General features: G+C 46.8%; 1 protein-coding gene and 1 long non-coding RNA gene across 5 annotated transcripts in view; one reads left to right on the top strand and one right to left on the bottom strand.

Annotated features, from left to right (window-relative positions):
• Positions 1-23,971, top strand: part of Fgf1 (fibroblast growth factor 1) — a 96,911-nt gene that overhangs the window by 68,935 nt on the left and 4,005 nt on the right. For 3 of the 4 annotated variants that reach the window (XM_045132996.1, XM_045132999.1, XM_045132998.1), the window contains 2 exons: positions 3,433-3,635; positions 16,487-16,590. In XM_045132996.1, the coding sequence (XP_044988931.1) occupies positions 3,467-3,635; positions 16,487-16,590 (273 nt within the window). In that variant the 5' untranslated portion in view covers positions 3,433-3,466. The remainder of the gene's footprint in view (positions 1-3,432; positions 3,636-16,486; positions 16,591-23,971) is intronic. The other variant, XM_045132997.1, reaches the window with a different exon arrangement.
• Positions 12,048-23,971, bottom strand: part of LOC123454228 — a 228,561-nt gene continuing 216,637 nt past the window's right edge. Inside the window, exons 4-5 of the long non-coding RNA XR_006633226.1 lie at positions 13,544-13,700; positions 12,048-12,837 (exon numbers count right to left, since the gene is read on the bottom strand). This is a non-coding gene — a long non-coding RNA (uncharacterized LOC123454228). The remainder of the gene's footprint in view (positions 12,838-13,543; positions 13,701-23,971) is intronic.

The following is a 23,971-nucleotide window of genomic DNA, read 5'->3' on the forward strand; positions in this document are numbered from 1 at the left end:
ATGTCCCAACACACGTAGATAACCCCTTGCCTGCAGCCAATAATATGAGAAGCAGAGCTCACAAATTTCCATTATGCATACTGCCTGATTTCACTTAGTTAATGAATTCATTTATTGGAGTGATTTGTGTGAGCCCAAGGACTCACTAAAGTTGCTGCTTTCTGGTTTTATCATGTCATATATTTCCTTTATTCCTACCCTGTAACAAACAAAGGCAGGCAAAATACAAGTAAATTGTAAATAAAATTAAAAATAAGGGTTTTTCAGGCCCCTCAAGCTTCAGCTGATTCCTAAATCCTTGTGCCTCAGACATCAGCCCCATGGCAATGCCACACATATTTTAGGAGTCAGCATGTGGCTCTCAGCTTTCAGGAACAGGTCTATACTGAAGGATTAGTGGAGGGAGGCAGCTGAACTGTGCAGCCACCCCCTGACTGCCTCATTTACAGGAGTGAGCAGAGGTAGAGTCCCAGCTTTGTGTACTGCAGGCCTCACTGTGTTTAGGACCCCTGAGGGCCTATTGGGTGCTGGCCAAGGTTATTGAGTTTGTGAGAGCTCAGAAAAGATGATGTCCAAGCTCTGAGGCTTATGCCCACATGTAAATGGGAAGATTAGTATAATCCTTAGCCAGAGCTGTGCCTCCAATCCCAGCCAGGCTGCTAGTGCATCTGTTCTCTCATCTCAGCAGGATGCAGCAAGAATGCAAGCAGGTTGAGTTAAACCCATGCCCAGCATCCACCCACAGCTGATCTAGAAGAAAGGCCATGTTAAATGTAGCTGACCCACCATCAGGGAAATGCAAAAAAAAAAAAAAAAAAAAAAAAAAAAAAAAAAAAAAAACACCCATTGTAAGAGACCCTGGGACAAGAAACTACCCTAAGATTACAAATACAAATGACTATTTGTGCAGTTAAGTGGCAGCTAGCAGAATGTAATTATTATTTCCTGTATACAAAATTAAATACACTCAGGAAATATTTGGGGAAAACACATGACAAAAATTATGATCTCTGAGTGACATTTTAAGGAAGGAGGATCTGGTCATGGTGTGTGCTAATGACGAGGTGACAGGTAAAGATAGTCACATGTGAAAGAGCTAAATTGCTCTGCATCAGCAGGGCATCCTGTGGTAGAGCTCAAGTTTAAGTAACATGCAGGAGACTCTGTTTGAACCTCAGCACTTTGGTGGTGGGCGGGGAGAAAGCAGGCTCAGAATTAGAGGGAGAGACTGGGGAGAGAAAGAAGGTGATAGAGATAGAAGTGGGTACTGAGAGACTAGAGGCATAGGATGAAAGGGAACGTCTTGGGGTATAAAACTTTGGGAGAAATACATGACAAGGTAAACTGTAACCCTCCCTATACAGTTACTGGGAATAACATTTTTTGTCAGCTACTGTACTATCTGGACAGAACAGGACAGATTCACTGTGCATAGAAGGGTCATTTGTGATGATCTGACTTGAAATATAGTTTCTATGGTATATATCACATTTTCTTTGGGGGTCCTTGCAGAGACCTCAAACAATAGCTGAAATTGGGGTCAATGACTATGTTCTGGGGCTGTAGATTGGGAGAAATGTATGCGAGGAAAACTGTGGGTGCTTTGAATGCAAGCCCCAGTTCCAGTGTTTCAAGGACATTCTACTCAAACTGGTGCCTTGGTTTATGATGGAATAGCTTCCTGTGAGAGCTGCTCCTCGGGCCACTTCAGGTCAGATGAGCATGGGGTACGAGGCAGGCCAGTGTTCCGGGAGGACACAGCTCGGCTGGTGTGGGTTTCTTATGGGACTGAGAGGTACATGGAATCATGCTGAAGGTTGGCAGGGAACAGAGGTGGCTGGAAATATCCAGATTTCAAAATCACAAATGCTAGACCCAAAGAAATGACAACTTTGTGGAGCACATGTACATTTGAAGCAATGGGCAAAAACCCCACTTCTGGTCATTATACTTCACCAGCAAAGTCATGTGACCTTTCCATAGTAATTAAGAGTCAACTGGGACATTTGTTGACAGACTTTTCTTTTTTGGTTTCTCAAGGTAGAATCTCACTCTAGCCCAGGCTGACCTGGGATTCACTATGTAGTCTCAGGCTGGCCTTGAACTCATGGTGATCCTCCTACCTCATCCTTCCGAGTGCTGGGATTAAAGGCATGCACCACCACACCTGGTTTCACAGACTCTCTTTGAAGTTGAGCACTACCACTTCTGGTTGTTGACCTTGGGTTGGCCATTTAATGTCTCTAAACTTTGATTTCACTTAAACACTGGGAGTATTCGTGTCCACATTAAAGGGCCATGGTGAAGTCAACAGATACTATCTCCTAGCCAAGAACATGTTGTTGGGAATGCTGATCATAGGACCACCTGATAACCTATACGTACAATCAGCAGCCACTTTCTTACAGGTGAAGTCCCCACACCAGGTTCCTGCTATTTTGGGAGTATCTTTATTTTGTAGTCTTTGTAGTCAGTTACCAGAGCTTTTTTCTTCCAAATGGTTGGGAAAATACCTGCATTAAAACTCTAACTTTCATTGACTTTGTTTTTAAATCCGTATAGGCAATAATTGCTGCATTTTACACAAATATAAATTACATGTACTGAGTATAGTCAATACTAGAGGATTATATTATGTGGTGGGTCCTGTGTGATAAGCTGCATATTAGAAAATAATCAGGATGAGAACGGCTAGTATAAAAAAACAAACTCGACTTCTCTGTATGACAAAAGAACATGTGGAAAACTGTGGAACAAGCAATGTAACATTGCCTACATAATGATTTGTCTCATAAAGTGTCTGGGGGTACAGTACCTGATCTTTAAGAAAATCCCCTGTGACCTTTCTCTTTGCTTTGATCCTTGGTTTGGGTTCTGTCCCCCAACAAACCCAGAAGTTTCTCTCACACATTAACCTTTGCTGTCCCTGATGTGCCCTTTACTCACAAGTGCCTGATCGGGCAGGCTGCGTCTGTGCCCTCTGCTGCACACAGGCGTGGCAGTACCTCGTCAAAACACTGTGAAGGTGGAAGACAGAACCTCAGTCTCGGCCTCTTGGCTGCTGTGGGTTTCGGCCAGACTCTGGGTGTTATTTTAGTGCACCTTTAGTGTTTAATTTGAGGATGTGTGTGGACCAGAAGGAGAGACCAAAACATGACTTTTTTTTTTTTTCTTTTGGCCAAATGATTAAATTTGAAGTTCTAAAAAAATGCCCAGCTCGGTGCAACACTATGCCTAATTGGAAAGAGAGAAGTGCCCGGAAAGGCCCTCCCATCTTAGGCACTGGCCCTCCTCCCACGCCCTCCTCCAGGCCCGCCATGGGGTGGGCACCACCTGCACAGACTACGGCCCTGAGTGGTCCTTCCCTTCCTGAAAATGTCCACTGAGCCTTTGCTGGAAGAACCTTCTAGAGGTCTGTTTAATCTCTTCCAGCCCTGCAAGTGCCTCCCCCATCCGCTGCTGAGCCATGGCTGAGGGGGAAATCACGACCTTCTCGGCCCTCACCGAGAAGTTTAACCTGCCTTCGGGGAACTACAAGAAGCCCAAGCTACTCTACTGCAGTAACGGGGGCCACTTCCTGAGGATCCTGCCCGACGGCACAGTGGACGGGACGAGGGACCGGAGCGACCAGCACAGTAAGTCATTTGAACTGTACCCCACAACTTTCTGTGCCTTTCTTTTTAAGTAAGTACATACTTTGGCTGGTTGTGGTGGTGCGTATCTTTTACCCCAACAGGCAGAGGGGGCAGGATCCTTATGAATTTGATGCCACCCGGAGACTACATAGTGAATTCCAGCTCAGCTTGGGCTAGGGCAAAGTCTCAAAAAAATGGAAAAAAAAAAAAAAAAGCATACACTTGTATGAACACATCATGTGTTGATACCATTATCCTCTCCTCCTAGACCCCTGAGGGCCCTCCTGAGTGGAATTGCTGGTATTCCTCATGGGTTGTGGGTTATAAACTGTGAAAACAGCAGTCAGTCACTGTGGGGCAAGAAGCAACGATCCCAGCTATGTCTTGAGGTTTAGTCTGGGGTAAGAGGAGGTGGTAACCCGGTACAGGTACCTATTTTCTAAGGCTCTATGCAGGCAGGATGCATTCAGAGGTGCACATGTATGTGCAGAGGAAGAGCCTGGGTTTGGGAGACCGCGCTGAGGGCTACGGCTTAGCTAATGGTATCCCATAGCATGCTTTTAAGGGGATTCTCTGCAGACCTGACATGACTGGCTGCCAGGGTTCAACTGCTGTGTTTCCACCTGAGTTTCTATAACTAACGCAAGACCTGGCCCCCGGGGTCAGCTGGGGGCCTGCTTCCTCCAGGATGGGAAGGGCCAGATGGGCAGGAATAGGTCAGTGCTGCACAAAGATGTGGGCTCAGTTTCAAGAGTCTCCAGGTGATGCTTCCGCTGGGCTTGATTTGTGAATCCCAGCCCTTAACCGAGCTCTAACACATCGTAAATTATGCAGCTTTCCTGATGCACATCTCGCAGATGTGGCCTCGGTAAGGAGGAGGCGTAAAGTCGTTCTCCAGACCCCCCGGGGGAGGCAGAGGGAGCCACAGGGCCAGAAGCTGATGCTCTGCTGGGCTTTCCCAGCAGCCGGGCTCTGGGACCACATTGCCAGAGTGTGACTTAGAGAAAAGAATCCCTCTGGTGTGGAGTGTGTGTTTGATATGAAATGTATGCTCCCTACTGCTGTGTCAGAGATAATCTGAGTACCAGTAAAGCATGGGATGTTGCAGGAAATCCCAAAGTCAGAGATCTAGTCTCTGCTTACAGGAGGGGCAACCCCAGTAGTCAAACATGCTGAAGGGACAGAATGAGCGGAGCAATGCGCACTTACGGCCAGGTGACATTGTCCCCACTTCCCACCTATCACTCAGACCTGGCGGTGAGCAGAATGTCTGGGGGCAGGGCTTGCAGTTGCAGGGTTCGGGTGTGGGGACTCGGTTTGGACAGTTTGTCTTCCAGTGGGCATCTTGTATGCTTTCTACTCCCTGAAACAGGTACAAGAATAAGTCGAGAGAGACTTATTCTAAAATTAAAAGCAAATTAAAAACAGCAAGAATTACTGCATTTAGTTGATTTAGATTTTTGCCCATTGTGTCAGCCACAGCACACAATTTACAAATCTTCCCCCACAGTCCTGGAAAACAAGCTCTCATTTCTCTTGAGTTTTAAATGTTTAAATGCCTTATCACTTTTCTGAACCAGTTGGGACTGCTTGAGTCCCCAGGATCCAAGAGTTAAAATGATCTTGGTGACCTGTTTCTTAAGGTTAAGTTTGCCTTTTGGGGAAACCTTGAATTCCAGGTTAACAAGAGGCTACAATTATCGAGGTTTTTGGACAAATGCCATGTGCCTTCACTCTGGTCATTCCATCACTAACAGTGCAGATTGTCTGGGTGCATAATACTGGGACAACTTGTGACAGCTACTGAGGACTTGGTCACTTGGCCTAAGCTGTCAGAAGCCCACTGAGTGCAGCACAGTACAGTGTGTGTGTTAAGGATGTGGGCAGCCAAGGGATGCTGGGGTGTTTGCCAAGTGAACTTGGGAAAGTTATGTGATCTTTTTGGCTCTCTTTTCCCGTTATATAAAACAATAATAATACTTGCATCACGGGTTTCTTAGGAGAGTTTAGTGAGATAACATAGTGCGTGTTCTTGGCGCAGTGCCTGCCTGGTTCAGGCTGTCCATGCTTGTTGGTGTTGTTGGTACCATAATCGATTCTCCCTCCTTCATGCAGAGCTCCGAGATGTCAAGGAACCTCCCTAGCCTCCTCTCTTCACCCAGGAAGGGCCAGGGTATGGATCCAGGTTTTGAGCCAGAACTTCTCTACCAGCATCCAGACTGGTTATGTGAGCCTATTACTTGCGTACTCTGACACTAAGGACAAGGGTCAGGGGGACAGAAATTAGAGTTGATGGGCAGAAATCCATCCTTGTACTCCACAATGCCAGAATGGAGAATCTGTGCCCTCTCGTCAATTGGGGTCCTGGGTGTAGGGTCTTGGAAAGTGGGAGCTCATTCTGTTCCATCACTTTTTTTTTGAGGGGTGGGTAGTTTTTTTTTTTTTTTTTTTAGAGACAGGGTCTCACTCTAACCCAGGCTGACCTCAAACTCACTTTGTAGCCCTAGGCTGGCTTTGAATTCACAGCGATCCTCCTACCTCAGCCTCCCAAGTGCTGGGATTAAAGGTGTGCGCCACCACATCCTGCCTGCTTGTCACTTTCTAAGTACAATGAGCATCCATTCTCTTCATTATGCATGAAGTGCTCTGAGAAAGAGGCTTCAAGTTGCCCAGACAATGATTTTTCCAAAATTCAATGTCTGCAGAGGCCAATTTAGGGAAAAGTCTTTTCATTTCACCAAGAGTCAGTTTCCTCACCTGTAGAATGGGAATGACAGGGTTTCTCTGTGTCCCTCACAAGGCTCAAAACCATTTAGAAAGATCCTGCCAGTAGGAGGGCCTCCAGAGCTGGGACGCGCTCAGTGTGGATCTGTTGCCCTCTTCTGCCCAGTCGTGGTACTGCGTAGCTCTTCTGAACCTTGGGTTTTGGAAGCAGCCTCTCAGTCTTGAACCCTTAGCCGTGGTGGCAGCCCCTGGATAACGAATCCATCTGCACACACAGCCTGCCAAGGGAAGGGTCATTGGCCTGAGGATGACTAGAAGCTGTGGTGGCACAGGCCCACTCTAAATCGTCCTTCAGGGAGTGCATTCTTTTTCCAGTGTGTGCAGTATGTGTGGCGTATGCACATGCCTAGGTGTGGAGGCCATATTGCTCCTCCGTCTTATTTTGAGACAGAATCTTTCAGTGAACCTCCATTTTGTCAGACAGCTGATCTAGAAGCCTCGGCAGTCCTCTGCCCATCAAAGCTGAGGCTTCAGAAGGACGCAGCAATGCCAGGCTGTTTTCATGGGTGATGAGGATCAAAATCAGGTCCGCATGCTTGTCTAGTAAGTGCCCTTACCTGCGAAGCCACCTCTGCGATCCAAGAAGAGCATTCTTAGGAGCCAGTCATATATTTATATTTGGTTTATTTGCTTATTGGAAGATAAAGAGAGAGAATGGGCATGCCAGGGCCTCCAGCCACTGCAAACAAACTCCAGATACACGAACCACCTTTTGCATCTGGCTTATGTGGGTCCTAGAGAATGAAACCTAGGTCCTTAGACTTTGCAGGCAAACGCCTTAATCACTAAGCCACCTCTCCAGCCCCCAACCATATATTTAAATAAGCCACAGAGCCTAGAGGTAGAATTGTGTGCCTTAGAGTTCTGCAAGGCAAAAAGAATTCCTTTCACAAGGAATTCCTTATCTTTGTCTTTAACTAATTGACCTGCTACAGGCAAAATGGGAAGTTTGGGAAAATTTGTCTTCTTGCCCCTAGAAGAGAAAGTTTCCAAGTACCTTATTGTGGTAGTGAGCTCCAGTGGATGCCATATGCTGGACATCCTGTTGCTTTCCCATAGAGAGAATGGCTTGGCTTGTCTCTTCCCCATGCCTCAGGTCACAGCTATACACAACTGACCATACAGGCTGTGAACACTGGTTACACTTCATATTACCAGCTCCAGGTACAACCAGACTACAGATGCTATTGAGTCTGGAGTCCTGGGGATGCAGTACGGTGCTGGGCCCTGAGAGCTGAGTAGACGTGTCGCTGTGGGAGGGAGACACAGGCACAGGGACGTCAGTGTTTCTCTTCTGTCTTTTTGTTTTTTGAGGTAGGGTCTCACTCTGACTCAGGCAGCACTGGAATTCACTATGTAGTCTCAGGGTGGCCTCGAACTCACAGTGCTCCTCCTACCTCTGCCTCCCGAGTGCTGGGAGTAAAGATGTGCGCCACCACGCCCAGCAGTGTTTCTCTTCTGAAGCCAGCACATGTGAGGAGCACCTCCAGAGCCACGTGGCTCTCCTCAGTGCCTCACTTCTGTGCTGGCCTTCTCTGAGGCAAAGGACATTTCAATTTTTGTGCCCAACACATTGCCCGTCACTTGGAACAGTACCCAGTAAGCGTTAATCTGATGAGTGACTGAGATGTGTTGGTGGCAAATAAAATTGAAACCCAATAATATGTTCAATAAAGACCTATCAAGCACTGATCTGTTCCAGGCACTGTAGATATGGTGATTTCCACTTAACTCCCCATGAGGTCACTGTTCATCATCACTCTGAAAACCCAGAAGTCAACAGGTCCAGTTCCTCACCAGACCAGCCTGGCCAGAGGACCCCTTTTGCTTTAACACTAAGGTTCTTTCCCTGGGGATCCCACCACCACCCTGACATCGATACCTTTCCAGTAGTTTCTCCCCACAAACTAAGTATGTTGGCATCACTTAGCCTGTCTTGTGGGTCAGATGGGCAAGAGTAGCTACAAGTGCCTCCCCCACCATTCACTAGTTGTGAGTCACTTTAGGACAATTACTTGTCCTCGATTCTCCCTCCTTCTGAGTTTCCTCACTTGGCAAACCAGAATGACAGTGGTATCCACTCTCCCAGGAAAGGACGGTTGTTTGTAAGTATATCTAGCATACGGTGAGGCATACCTCCTCTTCTCTAAGCTTCCTGGGCCTTCCTCAATGACCGTCGGACGTTTCACATCGGTAAATGAATGTTACACTTGCTGAGAGAACTGTGGGTGACTTTTGTTGTAGCTTCTGAGAACTGGCACAGGGTCACCACATACCTAGGACCAAGCCAGCTCGCCCTGCCAGTCTAACTTCCCTGGCAGAGCAAGCCATTGAGGCAAAGGCAAGGAGGGGCTCCACACTGTCTGCTCCTCCTGCAGCTTGCTGTCTACAGTAAAGGGAGGCTGGTTTCACTCTCCCATGGGATTAACAGCTGGAACAGCCACGGAGGAGGCACGATATTCTCCCCAGCAGGTAAGTGTCTGTGTGTGGAGGATTCCCGGCACTGCTTACCACACAGATGGAAATGTTCTTGAGCAGAGTGTGTGCCAATCAAATATTTATAAATCCAGCCACATCCTGGAGGCATCAGGGGAGTTTCTGGTCAAAAGGATACTACGTCACAGCCCTGGATTCAGGGCAGACTGCTCCTCAGTGAAATCCCTTCACGCCTGTTTGGAAGAGATCAGACTGCTGCTGTCTGGTCTGATGTGGCTCCACAATTAATGGTCAAGATGCTTTGTTCCCCATCAGACTGGGCTCAAAGACAGGACAGTTTTCCAAATGACCATGGGGGGCACTGCTGGGCCCTGCTGCCAGGGCCAGAGGGAGAGGCGGGCTAAGACCCCCCCTAGGGTGCTTCAGCCTCTGTTATGTGGTCGCCTCCAAGCCTCACCTCCCCACTCAGACTCCTTGATTAAAAAAAGGGATTCTTCTAGGGAAACTTCATAATATAAATATGAATATATATATCTCGCTCAATCTCTGGATTAGATCAAATTGTCCAGATACCTTTTTTAGGTATTAAAAGAAAAGAGACTCTCTCAAGTTTTAGGAATTCTTCCTATGTATATGACACACACACACACACACACACATACACACACACACTCCAAACCACTGGAATTTTCCCCCCCTCAAATCCATTTTTTCCCCTTCTCTGTCTTTAATGTTTTGCGGAGCCTGGCTTGTGGCTACACTTTAATTATAAATGCCACTGACATAAAACGACCTGGCTGAGTTCTGAATGAGGCTGACCTCACTTTGGGTAAACACAGCCAAGGACGGGAAGTCTCTAACCCAGAATAAACTGGGCACGTAATCTCTCTGGCCTCTCCTAGGCAGCAGGCATCAAGGGCAGGCTATGCCACCCAAGCAGGTCTTCCTCGCTGGCTTTCCTGACCCAGGGCACCAGCTGTCACCTTAGCTGTAAAAATTCCTAGGGCAGGACAGGGAGATGCTAGCTCAAAATGGGGTATAGGGACCCATAACTCATTGCTCTTGGCACTGGCCGGTTTATAATTCTGTCTCCTTCTTTCTGCTCTTGGAAAGTAAGGGATTACATGCCTTACCATGAACCAGCTACCACCATGAGCTCATGGAAGCCTCTGGCCACAGAAAACAGATAGGCAGACATACTGTTCTTAGACCAAGGCAGGAATTCCCGGGTCAGTGCTGGGAGAGCCCCCCGAGAGCTCAGGGACCCCCTTCGGGCAGGGCCCTAAGCACGCAGAGCTCCGTGGATGATAAATAGTGAACAGAGGACAAGGTAGGAGCACAAGCCAAAAGGAGACCTTGCACATTTCAGGGTGACATTTATTTTTGATAAAAATAAGACATGAAGCCAGGCATAGTGGTGCATGCCTTTAATCCCAGCACTCGGGAGGCAGAGGTGGGAGGATCACCATAAGTTCGAGGCCACCCTGAGACTACAGAGTGAATTTCAGGTCAGCCTGAGCTAGAGTGAGACCCTACCTCAAAAAAAAAAAAAAAAAAAGAAAAAGAAAAAAAGACATGAGGGGCACACCTCTGGATTCTAATGAGGACACATAGGGTCTCCCAATCCTGGTGGAGATGGTGGATCATGCCTGGTCATTGTAGTATGTGGGAGAGTGAGACAGGAGGATCACCCCAAGTTCTAGGTCAGCCTGGGTTGCCACGTGAGATCTTGTAAAAAAAAATATCCATAAACAAATTCTTCCAGTCAGTTCCCTTCAAGTCTGTTTTGGCAAGGCTCTGTCCATCTGAATTTCTTTAGGAAATTTCTATTGACTACCGGAGCACCTTTTCACCTTTTAGAAACTTGCTTTTCATGCTGTTAAATCAAAGTTTGCTATCCCCATTTCACAACTGGAGTTGTGGGGGTAAGTGAGATAAGTGCATTGCTAGTAGACTCACCTCACTTTTCAATAAGAACTTTCTCTTTCATCCTAGGGATACCTGGGCTGCTTTCCTTCCTCTCACAGACAGCAGTTTCTCCCTTTCCTGCTAGAGCCACGCCACCTCCTGTTCTGGGTACTCAACCTGGCAGAGTACCCTGAAATGGAAATGGAGACAGTGAGGCTTTTGTTGCCCTCCATCCTATCCTGTCTCCCCATTACTCATGGTCCCCCAGTACCCACCTGGTTTGTATCCCTGTGCTCAGGCATAGAAGCTACCTGGAGTCAAGGCTGAACAGAGTCACAGATCATCTTGCAGGTCACCAGGAGCAAGAATGGGAGTATTGAGAGACTCTGAGTGTTTGCCCATGGACTGGCAATGGAGTTTCAAAAGGAGATGGTGAATCTTTTTGATGTAACATTCATAATAGCTCACAAATATGTTTGTAGTAAAACATAAACACACACACTAGCTACAGACTGAAGGTCAGTGAACACCAGCAGCCCTGCCGCCTAGCTGGGGCCACTTGCTTGATTTTATAGAGTACAGCATGAGGGTGACAGGTATATTCCCTTTCCCCACCCCCAGTCCTGGGCCGGCCTTGTGTCCTCCCCAGGGCACCCATGGACAGACTTGGTGCAGTTTTCTATTTTACTATGCATCTATTGATTGCTTCTTATACCATTTTCTTCCACAATGTGTTTTCTACACATTACTTTCTATTTTACCTGAAAATAGGGAAGAGTAGGTAGTCAGGGAGAGGGAGAGACAGAGGGAATAAGGAAGAGAAGAAGTGGATAAAGGAGAGAGGGAGGCATGGAGGAGGGGGAAGAGGAAAATTAGAATGACTTTTTTTTTTTTTTTTTCGAGGTAGGGTCTCAGTCTAGCTCAGGCTGACCTGGAATTCACTATGTAGTCTCAGGGTAGCCTCGAACTCACAGTGATCCTCCTACCTCTGCCTCCCGAGTGCTGGGATTAAAGGCGTGCGCCACCACGCCCAGCTTAGAATGACTTTTTAATTGTACTTTCTGTACTTTGATCTGCTTTTCCCACAAAAACAAGCAAGGTCTGTATTATCATGCTCCTTAAGCACCGGTAGGCTCACGTGTGCGTCTCCTAATTGTGTGTAAGCCCGGTGGTGGGGACCGCGCCTGGCGCTGCGCTCGGGTCCCAGCGCACGGGTCCCAGCGCACGGGTCCCAGCGCACGGCAGAGGCGCGCGTGCGCAGTGACAGCTCTCCCTCACCCTGAAGCAGCCGCTGCTGGTGGAGGGCTGCCCCTCTCTCCGAGGCCTCGTCCTCACGCCGCCTCCTTGCTCTTCCTCCGTGGTAGCTCCGAAAGGGTGCCAGTCTGGAGAACTTGCACGAAGCCGCAGTTGAGCGCTGGACCCCCAGCCCGTGACGCTAGCAGCGCAGGCTGGGTGTTGCTCCTTCCTGTCAGCCCTGCTCACAGAAGGATGGATGCGTAGGAAACTTAGCCAGAAAGAAATCTAGTGAAAATGAGCTATGAAACTTGGACATCCTGGAGAAATAATATTTACAGAGGAAACTCTAGAGACGAACTCTCACTAGCATACCAAGGCTGGTGTTGGGGCTCAGGGCTCAGGGCCGAAGTCATGTGCTCGGCAGCCCTTGGCTCTTGTTCTCTGCAGTGAGCTCTCCACAGGCACGATGGCAGGCCTTACAGCTCCACGGCAAGACAAATGGGAACTAGCTAAGCGGACAGAATAGTAATGAACTAGGAAATGCAACGAAATGCTTTATGAAAATTTTCCTTTCAAGCCAGGTGTGCTTGCATCTACTTTTAGTCCTAACACTTGGGAGGTTGAGGAGGATCTTCATGAGTTCAAGGCCATCCTGGACTTCAGAGTGAGACCCTGCCTCAAAACAACAAGTCCTTTCGTTGAATGGTGGCTAGATCTCTCATTCAAATGGAATGATAAAACATGTGGTCCTCTGTGACTGTGGCATTTTCAAGATCCATCCATGGTGAAGCTTGCCTCAGCATCGACTTGCTTTGTAGACTATTAGATCTGGAAAGAACTTGAGAGAGATGGAACTCAAGACATCTGCCATTGTGCCAAAAAGGGAATTATGACCAAGACAAGTTAAGGAGCCTGGCCAAGGCCACCCCACTAGTTGGAGGCAGATCCTGGCTTCAAACCTTATGATTCTACCTTGATCCCTTCTCACTTAACTCTATAGAACATGCTAGATAGATACCCAATTCAGAGAGCACAGTATTGAGGATGGCCTGGGAGAGTCACCTCTGTCTGCGTTAGGCTAACATCATTAAACAGATATCAACTGAACACTGCAGAGGGAAGTGCTGGAGACCCAAAGGGGCATGGGACAGACAAAATCCCTTCCCTTCCCCTCCTCTGCTTCCTGGGAAGGAAGAAGACAATGAATAAACCTCCAAGTAAGAAGATCATTGTAACTCCACGTTGCACATCATGAACAAAACAAGCAAGTGGCCGGGAAAGAGAATGGCTTTGGGACTGGGAGGTGCTAGCGGGCTGGCGGCATGGTGGAAGGACCCACTGTCAGAGGGTCCCGCCCGGGGAAAGGCTGCTCGAGGGGAAGCTGAGGCCTCCAGGAGGAGACCCAACCCCCTGAATAGACGGAGGAAAAGGGCGCCAGGCCGGGGGCTCAGCACGTGCAGGGATCCTTAGGTAAGAAAGCGCTTGCTGTGTTGAAGGTCTTAGGTAGAGCGCAGGGCAAGCACGTGGCATGACTGGAGACTTACCGAAGTGGGAACATGGGTCGGTGGTTTCCAGCTCCCTTTCTGTGAACTCAGTGAAGTCCACCGACCACAGGAAGTTCCGGGAAGTCCGGAGTCCCTGCAGCAGACTTCCGAGGATGGAGAGGTGCATCTTATAGGGGTGACGTAAGGATGTCTCACCCTTGGGATGAATCAGAGGATGGAGAACACAAAAGGAAGAGAGAAAATACCAGCACATCTGTAAGGAAGTAGTCAGACAATTGGGGACATATATAATGGAACACAATTCAACTGGCAAAAATAAGTGAAATTCTTTAAAAAAAATAAATAAACAACAATAGCAAGGCATCGAGCTGTCTGAACCGCATGTTACTATTGTAGAGATGGGTGCAAGTGTTTGGAAACACGTTCATGTGCTTCCCCCAGCGGGGCGCACAGGCGCCGCCTCTGCGAGCAGCTTCCTATCTGCTTCTATCTCCTCCTCTGGGGAGGTTATGCGAGGGAGGAAGGGCTAGAGTCTTAGCTGCTCATGCTGTGGGACGACGGGATGGGTAGTGAGGACTTTGCACAGTCTCCTCTGCTAGTGTTTCCCAGCTTAAAACATGTCACATGGATTTCCTATTCAAAGAAATTGAAAATGAGGGCTGGAGAGATCACTTGGCATTTAAGGTGCTTGCCTGCTAAGCCTAAGGACCCAGGTTTGAAAGTGGCACATGCATGCGGAGTTCCTTGGCAATGGTAGGAGGCCCTGGCATGCCCACTCTCTCTCTCTCTCTCTCCCTCATTCCTTTCTTGAAAATAAACTTTAAAAAATGTTTTCAAAAAGCTTTAAAAAAAAGAAATTAAAAATGATAACAAAGGAGCCGGGCGTGGTGGCACACGCCTTTAATCCCAGCACTTGGGAGGCAGAGGTAGGAGGATCGCCATGAGTTCAAGGCCATCCTGAGACTACAGAGTTAATTCCAGGTCAGCCTGGACCAGAGTGAGACCCTGCCTCAAAAAAACAAAAAAAAACAAACAAACAAAAAAAAAAAAGATAACAAAGGAGAGGCCATGAGGGGTCTCAACCTGCCACCTAAAGTCCTCTGTTCCAGTCTCCCTGTCCCCAGCTTCTGGTTAGCTGACCTCCTAGAGAAGTCTAGCAAGTCTAACCCCGACCAAACCCCAGCCCTGATTAGTGGGTAGTCACTGGGTCCAGGTCTTAGTCTCACTCCTAGCTGTAATGATTTTCATGGCAGTCTGGTGACCAAATACATTGTCCAAATAAGAATCTAGAATTCATTCCAGGTCCCAAATATGAACCATCAAAACCCATCACTTCAGAGGTACTCTGGTGCATTAGCAACAATTATCAGTGTGTGTGGGGCGGGTGGTTGGCCTTTGAGTATGTGTCCAGCACTAACTGAGACACCATAGGCATATCAGTCAGGGCACAACGGGAGGTGGCTCATGTGGCTCATGGCCTGGCCCTCGTCTCTGGGTGTTTCAGCCTGGATCTTAGGATTCTTTGGGCCAAGATATCATTGATGTAGGGGCTGTGTCTCTGTGTTGGTATTTTGATATTTTTTTGTAGCCTTTACTGCCAGAAGTATTCTCCATTCCTTCCAGTTGTGACAATACAAACTGTCCCTAAATACTGACAAATGTCCCCTGTAGGGAAAAATGGCCCCCAGTGGAAAACCACTGGTCTTGTCACTGCATTTCCAGGTCAGTGGGTAATGGCTTTGCCCCACTGAGCAGAGGCTGGGCACTTTCCTCCACAGGAACTGCAGATGGGGTGCCCTGAGGGTTGAGAGGTTCACTGAGCTTCATTGTGGGTGAGTTCCCTGCATCTCATCAGTGACTATCAGTCCTGGAACTGTCTTCCAACTGGGAAAAAACAATCTCAAATTTTATTTATTTTATTTTTGCGTGTGTGTGTGGTATACATGCATGTTCATATGTGTGTTTATATATGGAGGCCAGAGGTTGATATCAGGAGTCTTCCTCGGTTGCTGTCCACCTTATTCTGTAAGACAGGATGTCTCCCTGAACCTGGAGCTCACCAACTTAGCTAGACAAGCTAGCTGAAAGCCTCCAGGGATCCTCTTGTCACTACCTCCAAGGTGCTGGGGTTACAGGTATATACCATGAAGCCTAGCATTTCCATGGGTGCTAGGGACCTGAACTCAGGCAAACATTTATCAACTAAGCCACTTCCTGAGCCCCTACGACATAAGATTTTATTTCATTTTTTTGAGGCAAGCTCAGCAGACTGACCTATTTTTTTTTTAATGTGAGAGATCAAGAGAGAAAGACAGAGTGAGAGAGAGAGGAGCGAGTTGGTGCACCCGGGCCTTCAGCCACTGCAGTTGAGCTCCAGATGCGTGCGCCCCCGTGCACAAGTGCAACCTTGTGTGCCTGTGTCACCGTGTGTCTGACTTACTGGGACCTGGAGAGGTGAGCACGGGTCCCTACGCTTCACAGGCAAGCTCCTTAATCACCAAGCCATCTCTCCAGCCTTACGTCAAATTTTAAAGCAGTAACAGTCTGTCAGCAAGTCTTTCCCATGCCCTCAAGGTGAAGGCTATACAAAGGGCCCCAAAGAACACAGCTACAGCAGCTGCCACTGTCCGCTCTACAGTACCCCAAGACTGCTGGGGTACCAGAACCAGGAGAGGAATGCTACTTTCCTCCTGTGATTATTGTCCAGCAGTGGCAAAGGGAGAGGACTGAGGTACTAGGCAGGTGTGAGCAGGGCAGACCATGGCTAGGCCAGCCCTTCTCTCCCCTGGGGAACGAATTTTCCATGGACAGCTTTCTCTGAGCACAAAGGAAAAGGAACCACTGTTTTTGATTCACTGGAAGCTTATCCTTGGATGCTACAAAACGAATGGGCAGAATTTTCCGCGGCCACTGTTCTGACAGAGGGGCCTGCTGGCAAAAGCGTATGTTTATTTACTCGTGCTTGTGTTATTCTCATTCCAGTCCAGCTGCAGCTGAGTGCGGAAAGCGCGGGCGAGGTGTATATAAAGGGTACCGAGACCGGCCAGTACTTGGCTATGGACACTGACGGGCTCTTATACGGCTCAGTAAGTACAAAACTAACATGGCCAGGACTTGAGGTTTCCAGAAATCTTGTTACACAAAGTGATGCAAACAAAGGCCCATCAATTAGTCTCTGTTTGTTATTGTTTCCAGTAGGATTCCCACCCCCTACCTCTGCTTATTTTAGGCACAAACATAAGAGTCATGTGGCAGTCTCTCAAAATACTCAGGTGTATTATCATACAGAGAGGAAACATTGATTGATGCTTTGGTAAGTTGTCAGGTAATCATTTCAGAATACTTGATCTTATTTTATTCATTCATTCCAAAATGTTATTTTTAGCATCTGTTGCATGTATCTTTTAGTGGTTTTTTTTTTTTTTTTTTTTTTTTTGAGGGAGGGTTTCACTCTAACCCAGGCTGACCTGGAACTCACTCTGTAGTCCCAGGTTAGCCTCAAACTCACAGAGATGCTCCTACCTCTGCCTCCCTAGTGCGGAGCTCAAAGGCAAGAGCCAGCATAACTTTGCCTCAGTGTTGTTTCTTTAATCATAAAAATTGTAGTGGTTCATATGCACAAATCCATTATTGAAGAGAGCCCCTTTTATTCTGGGAAGATCACGTAAAAGTTTAAAAACCCAGTAGCTTAGTTCACCACTGATCAGGAGGCGCCTGCAGTGGAAGGTGCTGAGAGGGATGCGCGTGGATAGAGCACGGGCAACGCCCTCGTCTCTGCGGTAGCCTCAGCCCTGCTCTGCTCCTGCTCCATCCTTCTCAGAGTCAGCACTGTCATGGGCCTGGATCAGCAGGCCTTGTGTTCATGAGAAAGGGACAGAAACAGAGGTGATCTGATCTGGCCCTCCTCAGGACATCTGCTAGCAAGTTTTAACCAGAGAGCGCAGAAGCTTCCAATTATTTCGGCACTTCAGCGGTCCCTTTATGTATCCTAACGTCTCAGAAAAGGCTTGCCTGTGATTTTGAACCCAATCTAAACCCCTTTGTCTTTCAAGAAGATGCCTAACAAAAGGGCGGCTAGGAGAAGGGGTACCGGGAGGTGGCTCAGTGGCTGGGTCCCTCAGTACCTCAGAAGCATGAGGAATTGAGCTCATCCCTAGAACCCACATAAAAATGCAAGCTCAGAGCGGGAGGCAGAAGGTGGAGCCAGGACGATCCCTGGAGCTTACTGGCTAGCCAGTCCACAGTGCTTGGTGGGCTCCAGGCCAGCGAGAGACCCTGCGTCGTAAAACAGTGCACAGCCTACCCTCTGGTCTCCACAGACACATATATACACGAACACCATACATACACAGCCACACACACACACACACACATAAGAACTAATTCAGGGCTGCAGGGATGGGTTAGCAGTTAAGGTGTTTGCCTGCAAAGCCAAAGGACCTTGGTTCAGTTCCCCATGACCCACGTAAGCCAGATACACAAGGTAACAGACTCCAGATGCGTCTAGAGTTCGTTTGCAGTGGCTGGAGGCCCTGGCGTGTCCATTCTCCCCCCCACCACACACACACACCCGGTGTGTCTGCCTCTTTCACTACCTTGCTCTCTCTCAAATATATTTAAAAAAACTAGTTCAGTTTGGGGTTTGCCTTCACTGGCACAAAGTTGACTAGTAAGATGGGCACAGGAAGCTGGGTATGCCAACACAGTTCAGTTTTCCCACTGCCCACTAGGGGGCAGGAGAGGGACTTCTCAGAGTACCGTGTGACCGCTCATATGCAGTAGCTAAAATACCAGCAACTGGAATGCTGGGCCGGGGTGGGGGCAGGGGGGTGCAGCTAGGCAGTGACTACTGCACAGGAGTAGATTCCAAGGGCATTCTTCTAAATGGTAATAAAATCAATGGGTCAATCATTCCACCTCAGACATACTGAATGTTTTGCCTCTACCACTTTGGCAAGTTAATTGCCCATCTGAACCCTGTCTATAGTGCGATAGTAATGGGCAATGTCTCCCTCACATGGTAGAGCCTAGAGGGTCCAGTAAGCCAACATACCAAACGTGCCCACCAGTGACCGGTACCTAGGAGGCAGTGTCAGTGGTGGCAACAAGATGAACCATCAGCTTGCAAGTCCTTACCCTCACTGTGTTTAAGGAGATACTCCACAGTATTGTGGCTTTTCTTTTACTGCCAATTAAAATTTTTTTATTTTTATTCATTTATTTAAGAGAAATGGACACAGAGAGAAAGACAGATAGAGAGAGAATGGGCGTGCCAGGGCCTCCAGCCACTGCAAACAAACTCCAGACGCATGTGCCCCCTTGTGCATCGGGCTAACGTGGGTCCTGGGAAATCAAGCCTCAAACTGGGGTCCTTAGGCTTCACAGGCAAGCGCTTAACCACTAAGCCATCTCTCCAGCCCTAATATCAATTTTCATGTTTATTCTAATCTTGTTTTTGTAAACAGAGAGGGAGAGAACAAGAGAGAGAGAAAAAAAAATGGGAGTTTGAAAGAATTGATTCACCATGGCCTCCACCAACTGCAATCAAACTCCAGATGCATGTGCCGCCTTGTGTGCATATGCCACCTTGTGTGTTTGGGTCACCTGTGTGTCTGGCTTACGTGGGATCTGGATAGTCAAACATGGGTCTTTAGGTTTTGCAAGCAAGCAACATAACCACTAAACTATCTCCCCAGCCCAATTCTAAACTTTTTTACTTATATAAAAATATTGGGGGCTGGAGAGATGGCTTAGTGGTTAAGCGCTTGCCTGTGAAGCCTAAGGACCCCGGTTCGAGGCTTGGTTTCCCAGGTCCCACGTTAGCCAGATGCACAAGGGGGCGCACACGTCTGGAGTTCGTTTGCAGAGGCTGGAAGCCCTGGCACGCCCATTCTCTCTCTCTCTCCCTCTACCTGTCTTTCTCTCTGTGTCTGTCGCTCTCAAATAAATAAATTAATTAATTAAAAAAAAATATTGGAAGCTGGGCATGCTGGTGCATGCCTTTAATCCCAGCACTCAGGAGGCAGAGGTAGGAGGACTGCCATGAGTTCAAGGCTACTCTGAGACTACATAGTGAATTCTAGGTCAGCCTGGACTAGAGCAAGACCCTACCTTGAAAAACCAAATATATATATATATTTGCACACACACACACACACACACACACACACACACACACACACACACACATATGGCTAGAGAGATGGCTTAGCCATTAAGGTGTTTGCCTGCAAAGACAAAGGACCCAGATTCAACTCCCCAGGACCCATGTAAGCCAGATGCACAAGGGGGCAGATGCGTCTGGAGTTCATTAGCAGTGGCTGGAGGCCCTGAGCACCCATTCTCCATCTGTGCCTTTCTCTCTCTCTTTCTCAAATAAATTAAATTAAATTAAATTAAATTAAAAAATATATATTGGGCTGGACAGGTGACTTAGCAGTTAAGGTGCTTGTCTGCAAAGCCTAAGGAACCCAGATTTGATTCCTTAGTACTCAAGTAAGCCAAGTGCACAAAGTGGTTCATGTGTCTGGGATTTGTTTGCAGTGGCTGGAGGCCCTGGTGTGCCCATTTTCTCTCTCAGTCTATCTGCTTCTTTTTCTCTCAGATAAATAAAAATAAATAAAAAATATTTAAAGAAAAACATTGCAGGAGAATTCTCCAAGTTCATTTTCCTCTAGGCTCCAGGCAAGCACTGGTCAATACTCAAATTCACCCAACATATGATCTTAGTGGTTATACCTAAGACTCTTTGCATTTTCCACATTGATGAAGAGAAATTCTAAAGTATTTCAAAGCTCTGCCTCATGCCAATCTTTATTGAGATTGGTGGTCTGTCTGTAGAGAAAAAAATGTATTTAAAAAATAAGTTTGAGGGCTGGAGAGATGGTTTAGTGGTTAAGGCACTTGCCAGTGAAGCCTAAGGACACAGGTTCAATTCTCCAGTACCCATGTAAGCCACATGCACAAGGTGGTGCATATATTTGGAGCTTGTTTGCAATGGCTGGAGGCATTCTCCCTCTGGCATTTCTCTCTCTCTCTTAAATAAATAAATAAATATTTAAAAATAAGCTTAAAAGGCTATATACCAAAATATTTATATGATTATCCATGAGGGTGGCAAGTGGGTGATTTTATACTTAATGAATGGCTTTCTGTATTTTCCATATTTTCTACAATGAGTATATGACACTGATGTAATTGGGGAGCAAAGCATACCAAGTATAAAAAGAAAACAACTGCAGCATTGGGTATGAATCAAGGGCTGATGCACATGCCCCCAGCATAGTGCCAAGCGCATTAACGAGGGCTGACAAATCTTGGCGGAGGCACGCAGCACCTCCGAGATGGTAGGCTGACTCAGCCATGACTCAGCCACTGTGTGTCAGCTGCTCTGGTGTGACAGAGACATCAGGTGGGGAACATGGCCATCCTCACCTTCGTCACCAAATGCAGACCTGACTCCCAATGAGGGGCGTCATGGGGTGAGCCCCATACCAGGGACTATCAACCCACACAGTCCAAAACCGTCTCCCTCCTTCCTCCATAACAATGAGCCCCAACACTAGTGTCTGGTCTGAGTTCCTCCAGAGACAGCAGAGTCATCTAATTAAATATTATATTTATATCCAATTTTATTCCAAAAGGACCACAGTGTCTCATGCAGGTGTCATTTCCCTGGACTATAAATGAATAAGAAGCTGAATACTTCCTGTTGCATAGCTCCTTGCTAATAAAAGCTAATTGGGGGGCCTGGGAGGTAGCTCTGTAGCCAAGTACTTGCCTAGCAAGCACCTGGCTCATTTCAAGCAGGAATGAGAAATAAATGAATTAATGCACTAGCCTACCTAGCTGGTGAGCACCTGTCATTTGCAAGGCTATATGTGAGGGGCATGTACAGACAGAAGGCTGACAGGAGTACATCACTCTCCACGGTAGGACTCGTAGCCTAATGGAGCAAATTTGTCCACACATAAAGAACAACAAGCCACCAGACTGGAAACCATGAGAAGGGAACTGCTTTTCAATGGTGGGTGGGCAACCTTGAGTCTACAGGAATCACTGGGCTTGGAAAAGGTACAGATGTGTCAAATTATTGGAAGGACAACATAGAGCATAAGAGTTTTCTTATATCTGCTTTTACTCCAAATACAATAGATGCATTCAAGATCTGGACAAATAACTATTCAATGATGGCATCTCAGGCTGGAGAGATGGCTTAGTGGCTAAGCACTTGTCTGTGAAGCCTAAGGACCCTGGTTCGAGGCTTGACTCCCCAGGACCCACATTAGCCAGATGCACAAGGGGGCGCACACATATGGAGTTCATTTGCAGTGGCTGGAGGCCCTGAAGCACCCATTCTCTCTCCCCCTCTCTACCTCTTTCTCTCTGTCACTCTAAAATAAATAAATAAAAATAAACAAAATATTTTTTAAAAAAGATGCATCTCCCACTCGTTAACAGATGAACTGTACATTAAATATCAGTTGGTGTACATTTTCAAGGAACCATACTAATATGCCATGCTGTTTCCAATTTAATACATCTACGCTGCTGCACTGGATTCAGCTATTGTGAGGATGCAACTTTATCTTCTCAACCAGTCACCTCACCGTGGGCATCTAGGTTGTTTTCATTATAGCCAGTGGTTCAAAAACACTATTTTATACTTGCACAGCTGCCTTCTTTTAAAAAAAATATTTTATTTACTTATTTAATTACTTTGCAAGCAGAGATAAAGGGGGAGAGGAAAAGAGAATGGGTACTCCAGGGCCTTTTGCCACTGCAAAAAATGTTCCAGATGCATGTACCACTTTGTGCATCTGACTATACATGGGTACTGGGGAATCAAACTTGGACTGACCTAGACCAGTAGGCTTTACAAGTAAGTGCCAATAACTGCTGATCAATCTCCCCAACCTGCACAACTGTCTTCTAAGGGTAAGTCCTAGAAGGAAATTGCTAAAACAAAGATAATGCATGATTTGTAGATACTTTTTGAAGCAAGCCCAAGAGACTGGCCTTCTTTTTATGAGAGAGTAAGGTGGGAGGGGAGAGAACTGGCAATCCAGGGCCTCCAGCCACTGTAATCAAACTCCAGGTGTGTGCATCATCTTGTGCACACATGAAACCTTGTACACGTGTGTCACTTTGTGTGTCTGGCTTACGTGAGACCTGGAGAGTTGAACATGGGTCCTTAGGATTTGCAGGCAAGCTCCTTAACTGCTAAGTCATCTCTTCAGCCCATGTTTTAGATTTTTAATACATATCTTCGAACCACACAGAGAAAGTTTCCACCAATTTATTTTCAACAGTGCATGAAAGGGCCTATTTCCTATGCTCTCACCAATACTCCAGCTTATGAATCATTTTTATTTTAGAGATATCACAGATTATGAATGAGTGATTTCTTGGTAGGGATATTGAATACATTTTTGTAGGTTCATTGCACAATATTAAAACATCAGATTAAACATGCCATTTTGATAATACCAGGAAACTGTGCTCATAGGGCTTTGTCTACTATGCTATGTATATAAAGGGGGGTCTGGGGGCTCATCAACTGCCAACGTTTACCTAGGCCTTGGAACTTAGCTCAGGGGTAGAGCACTTGCCCAGCATGTACAGGTACCCAGCACCACACCAAAAACCACACTTGCCTATTGTCTATATGTGGGAGGCAGGCCCTGGAGTATTTTGTCTTTAGGTTGTGATTTTTTTAATGACAATTGTTTACAAATTTCAAAATATAAAGTTATTTTAATTCTTAAAAATGGACAAGGTGGCTAGAGAGATTGCTTAGCGGCTAAGGCACTTGCCTGTGAAGGCTAAGAATACATATTCAAATCTCCAGGTCCAATGTAAGCCAGACACAGTGACACAAGTGTGCAATGTCACACATGCGCCACAAAGATGCAAATGCATCTGGAGTTCATTCACAGTGGCTGAAACGCCCTAGTGTGCCCATTCTCTCTCTCTCTTTCTCCCTCTCTCTCACTGACTCTCTCTCAAAATAATAATAAATAAATAAAATAAAAATGTCTAAGGGCTGGGGAGATTACTCAGTTGGCAAATGCTTTCTGAGTAAGCATAGGGACCCAAGTTTGAATCTCAAGCACCTACATAAAAGCAGGGAATGGGGGAACACACCTGCAATCCCAGCTCTGGAGAGGTCAAGACAGGGCTCCCTCTGCTTTGCTGGCTAACTGGCCAAATCAGAACTCTAGTTTCAATGAGGGACTGACTCAAGAGTAAGGTGGAGAATAATTGAGAAATACCCTTGATGTCAACCTATGGACTCCATATCCAGATGGACACACATGCAAATGTGCCATATCCATATATATATATATATATATATATATACACACACACACACACACACACACACATACACACACACATGTATATAATACACACATATATAATACACATTTGCCACTTACACATGCAAAGAAATGGCCAGGCATC

The sequence above is a fragment of the Jaculus jaculus genome, chromosome 13 (assembly GCF_020740685.1).
Source record: "Jaculus jaculus isolate mJacJac1 chromosome 13, mJacJac1.mat.Y.cur, whole genome shotgun sequence".
Classification (NCBI taxonomy): domain Eukaryota; kingdom Metazoa; phylum Chordata; class Mammalia; order Rodentia; family Dipodidae; genus Jaculus; species Jaculus jaculus.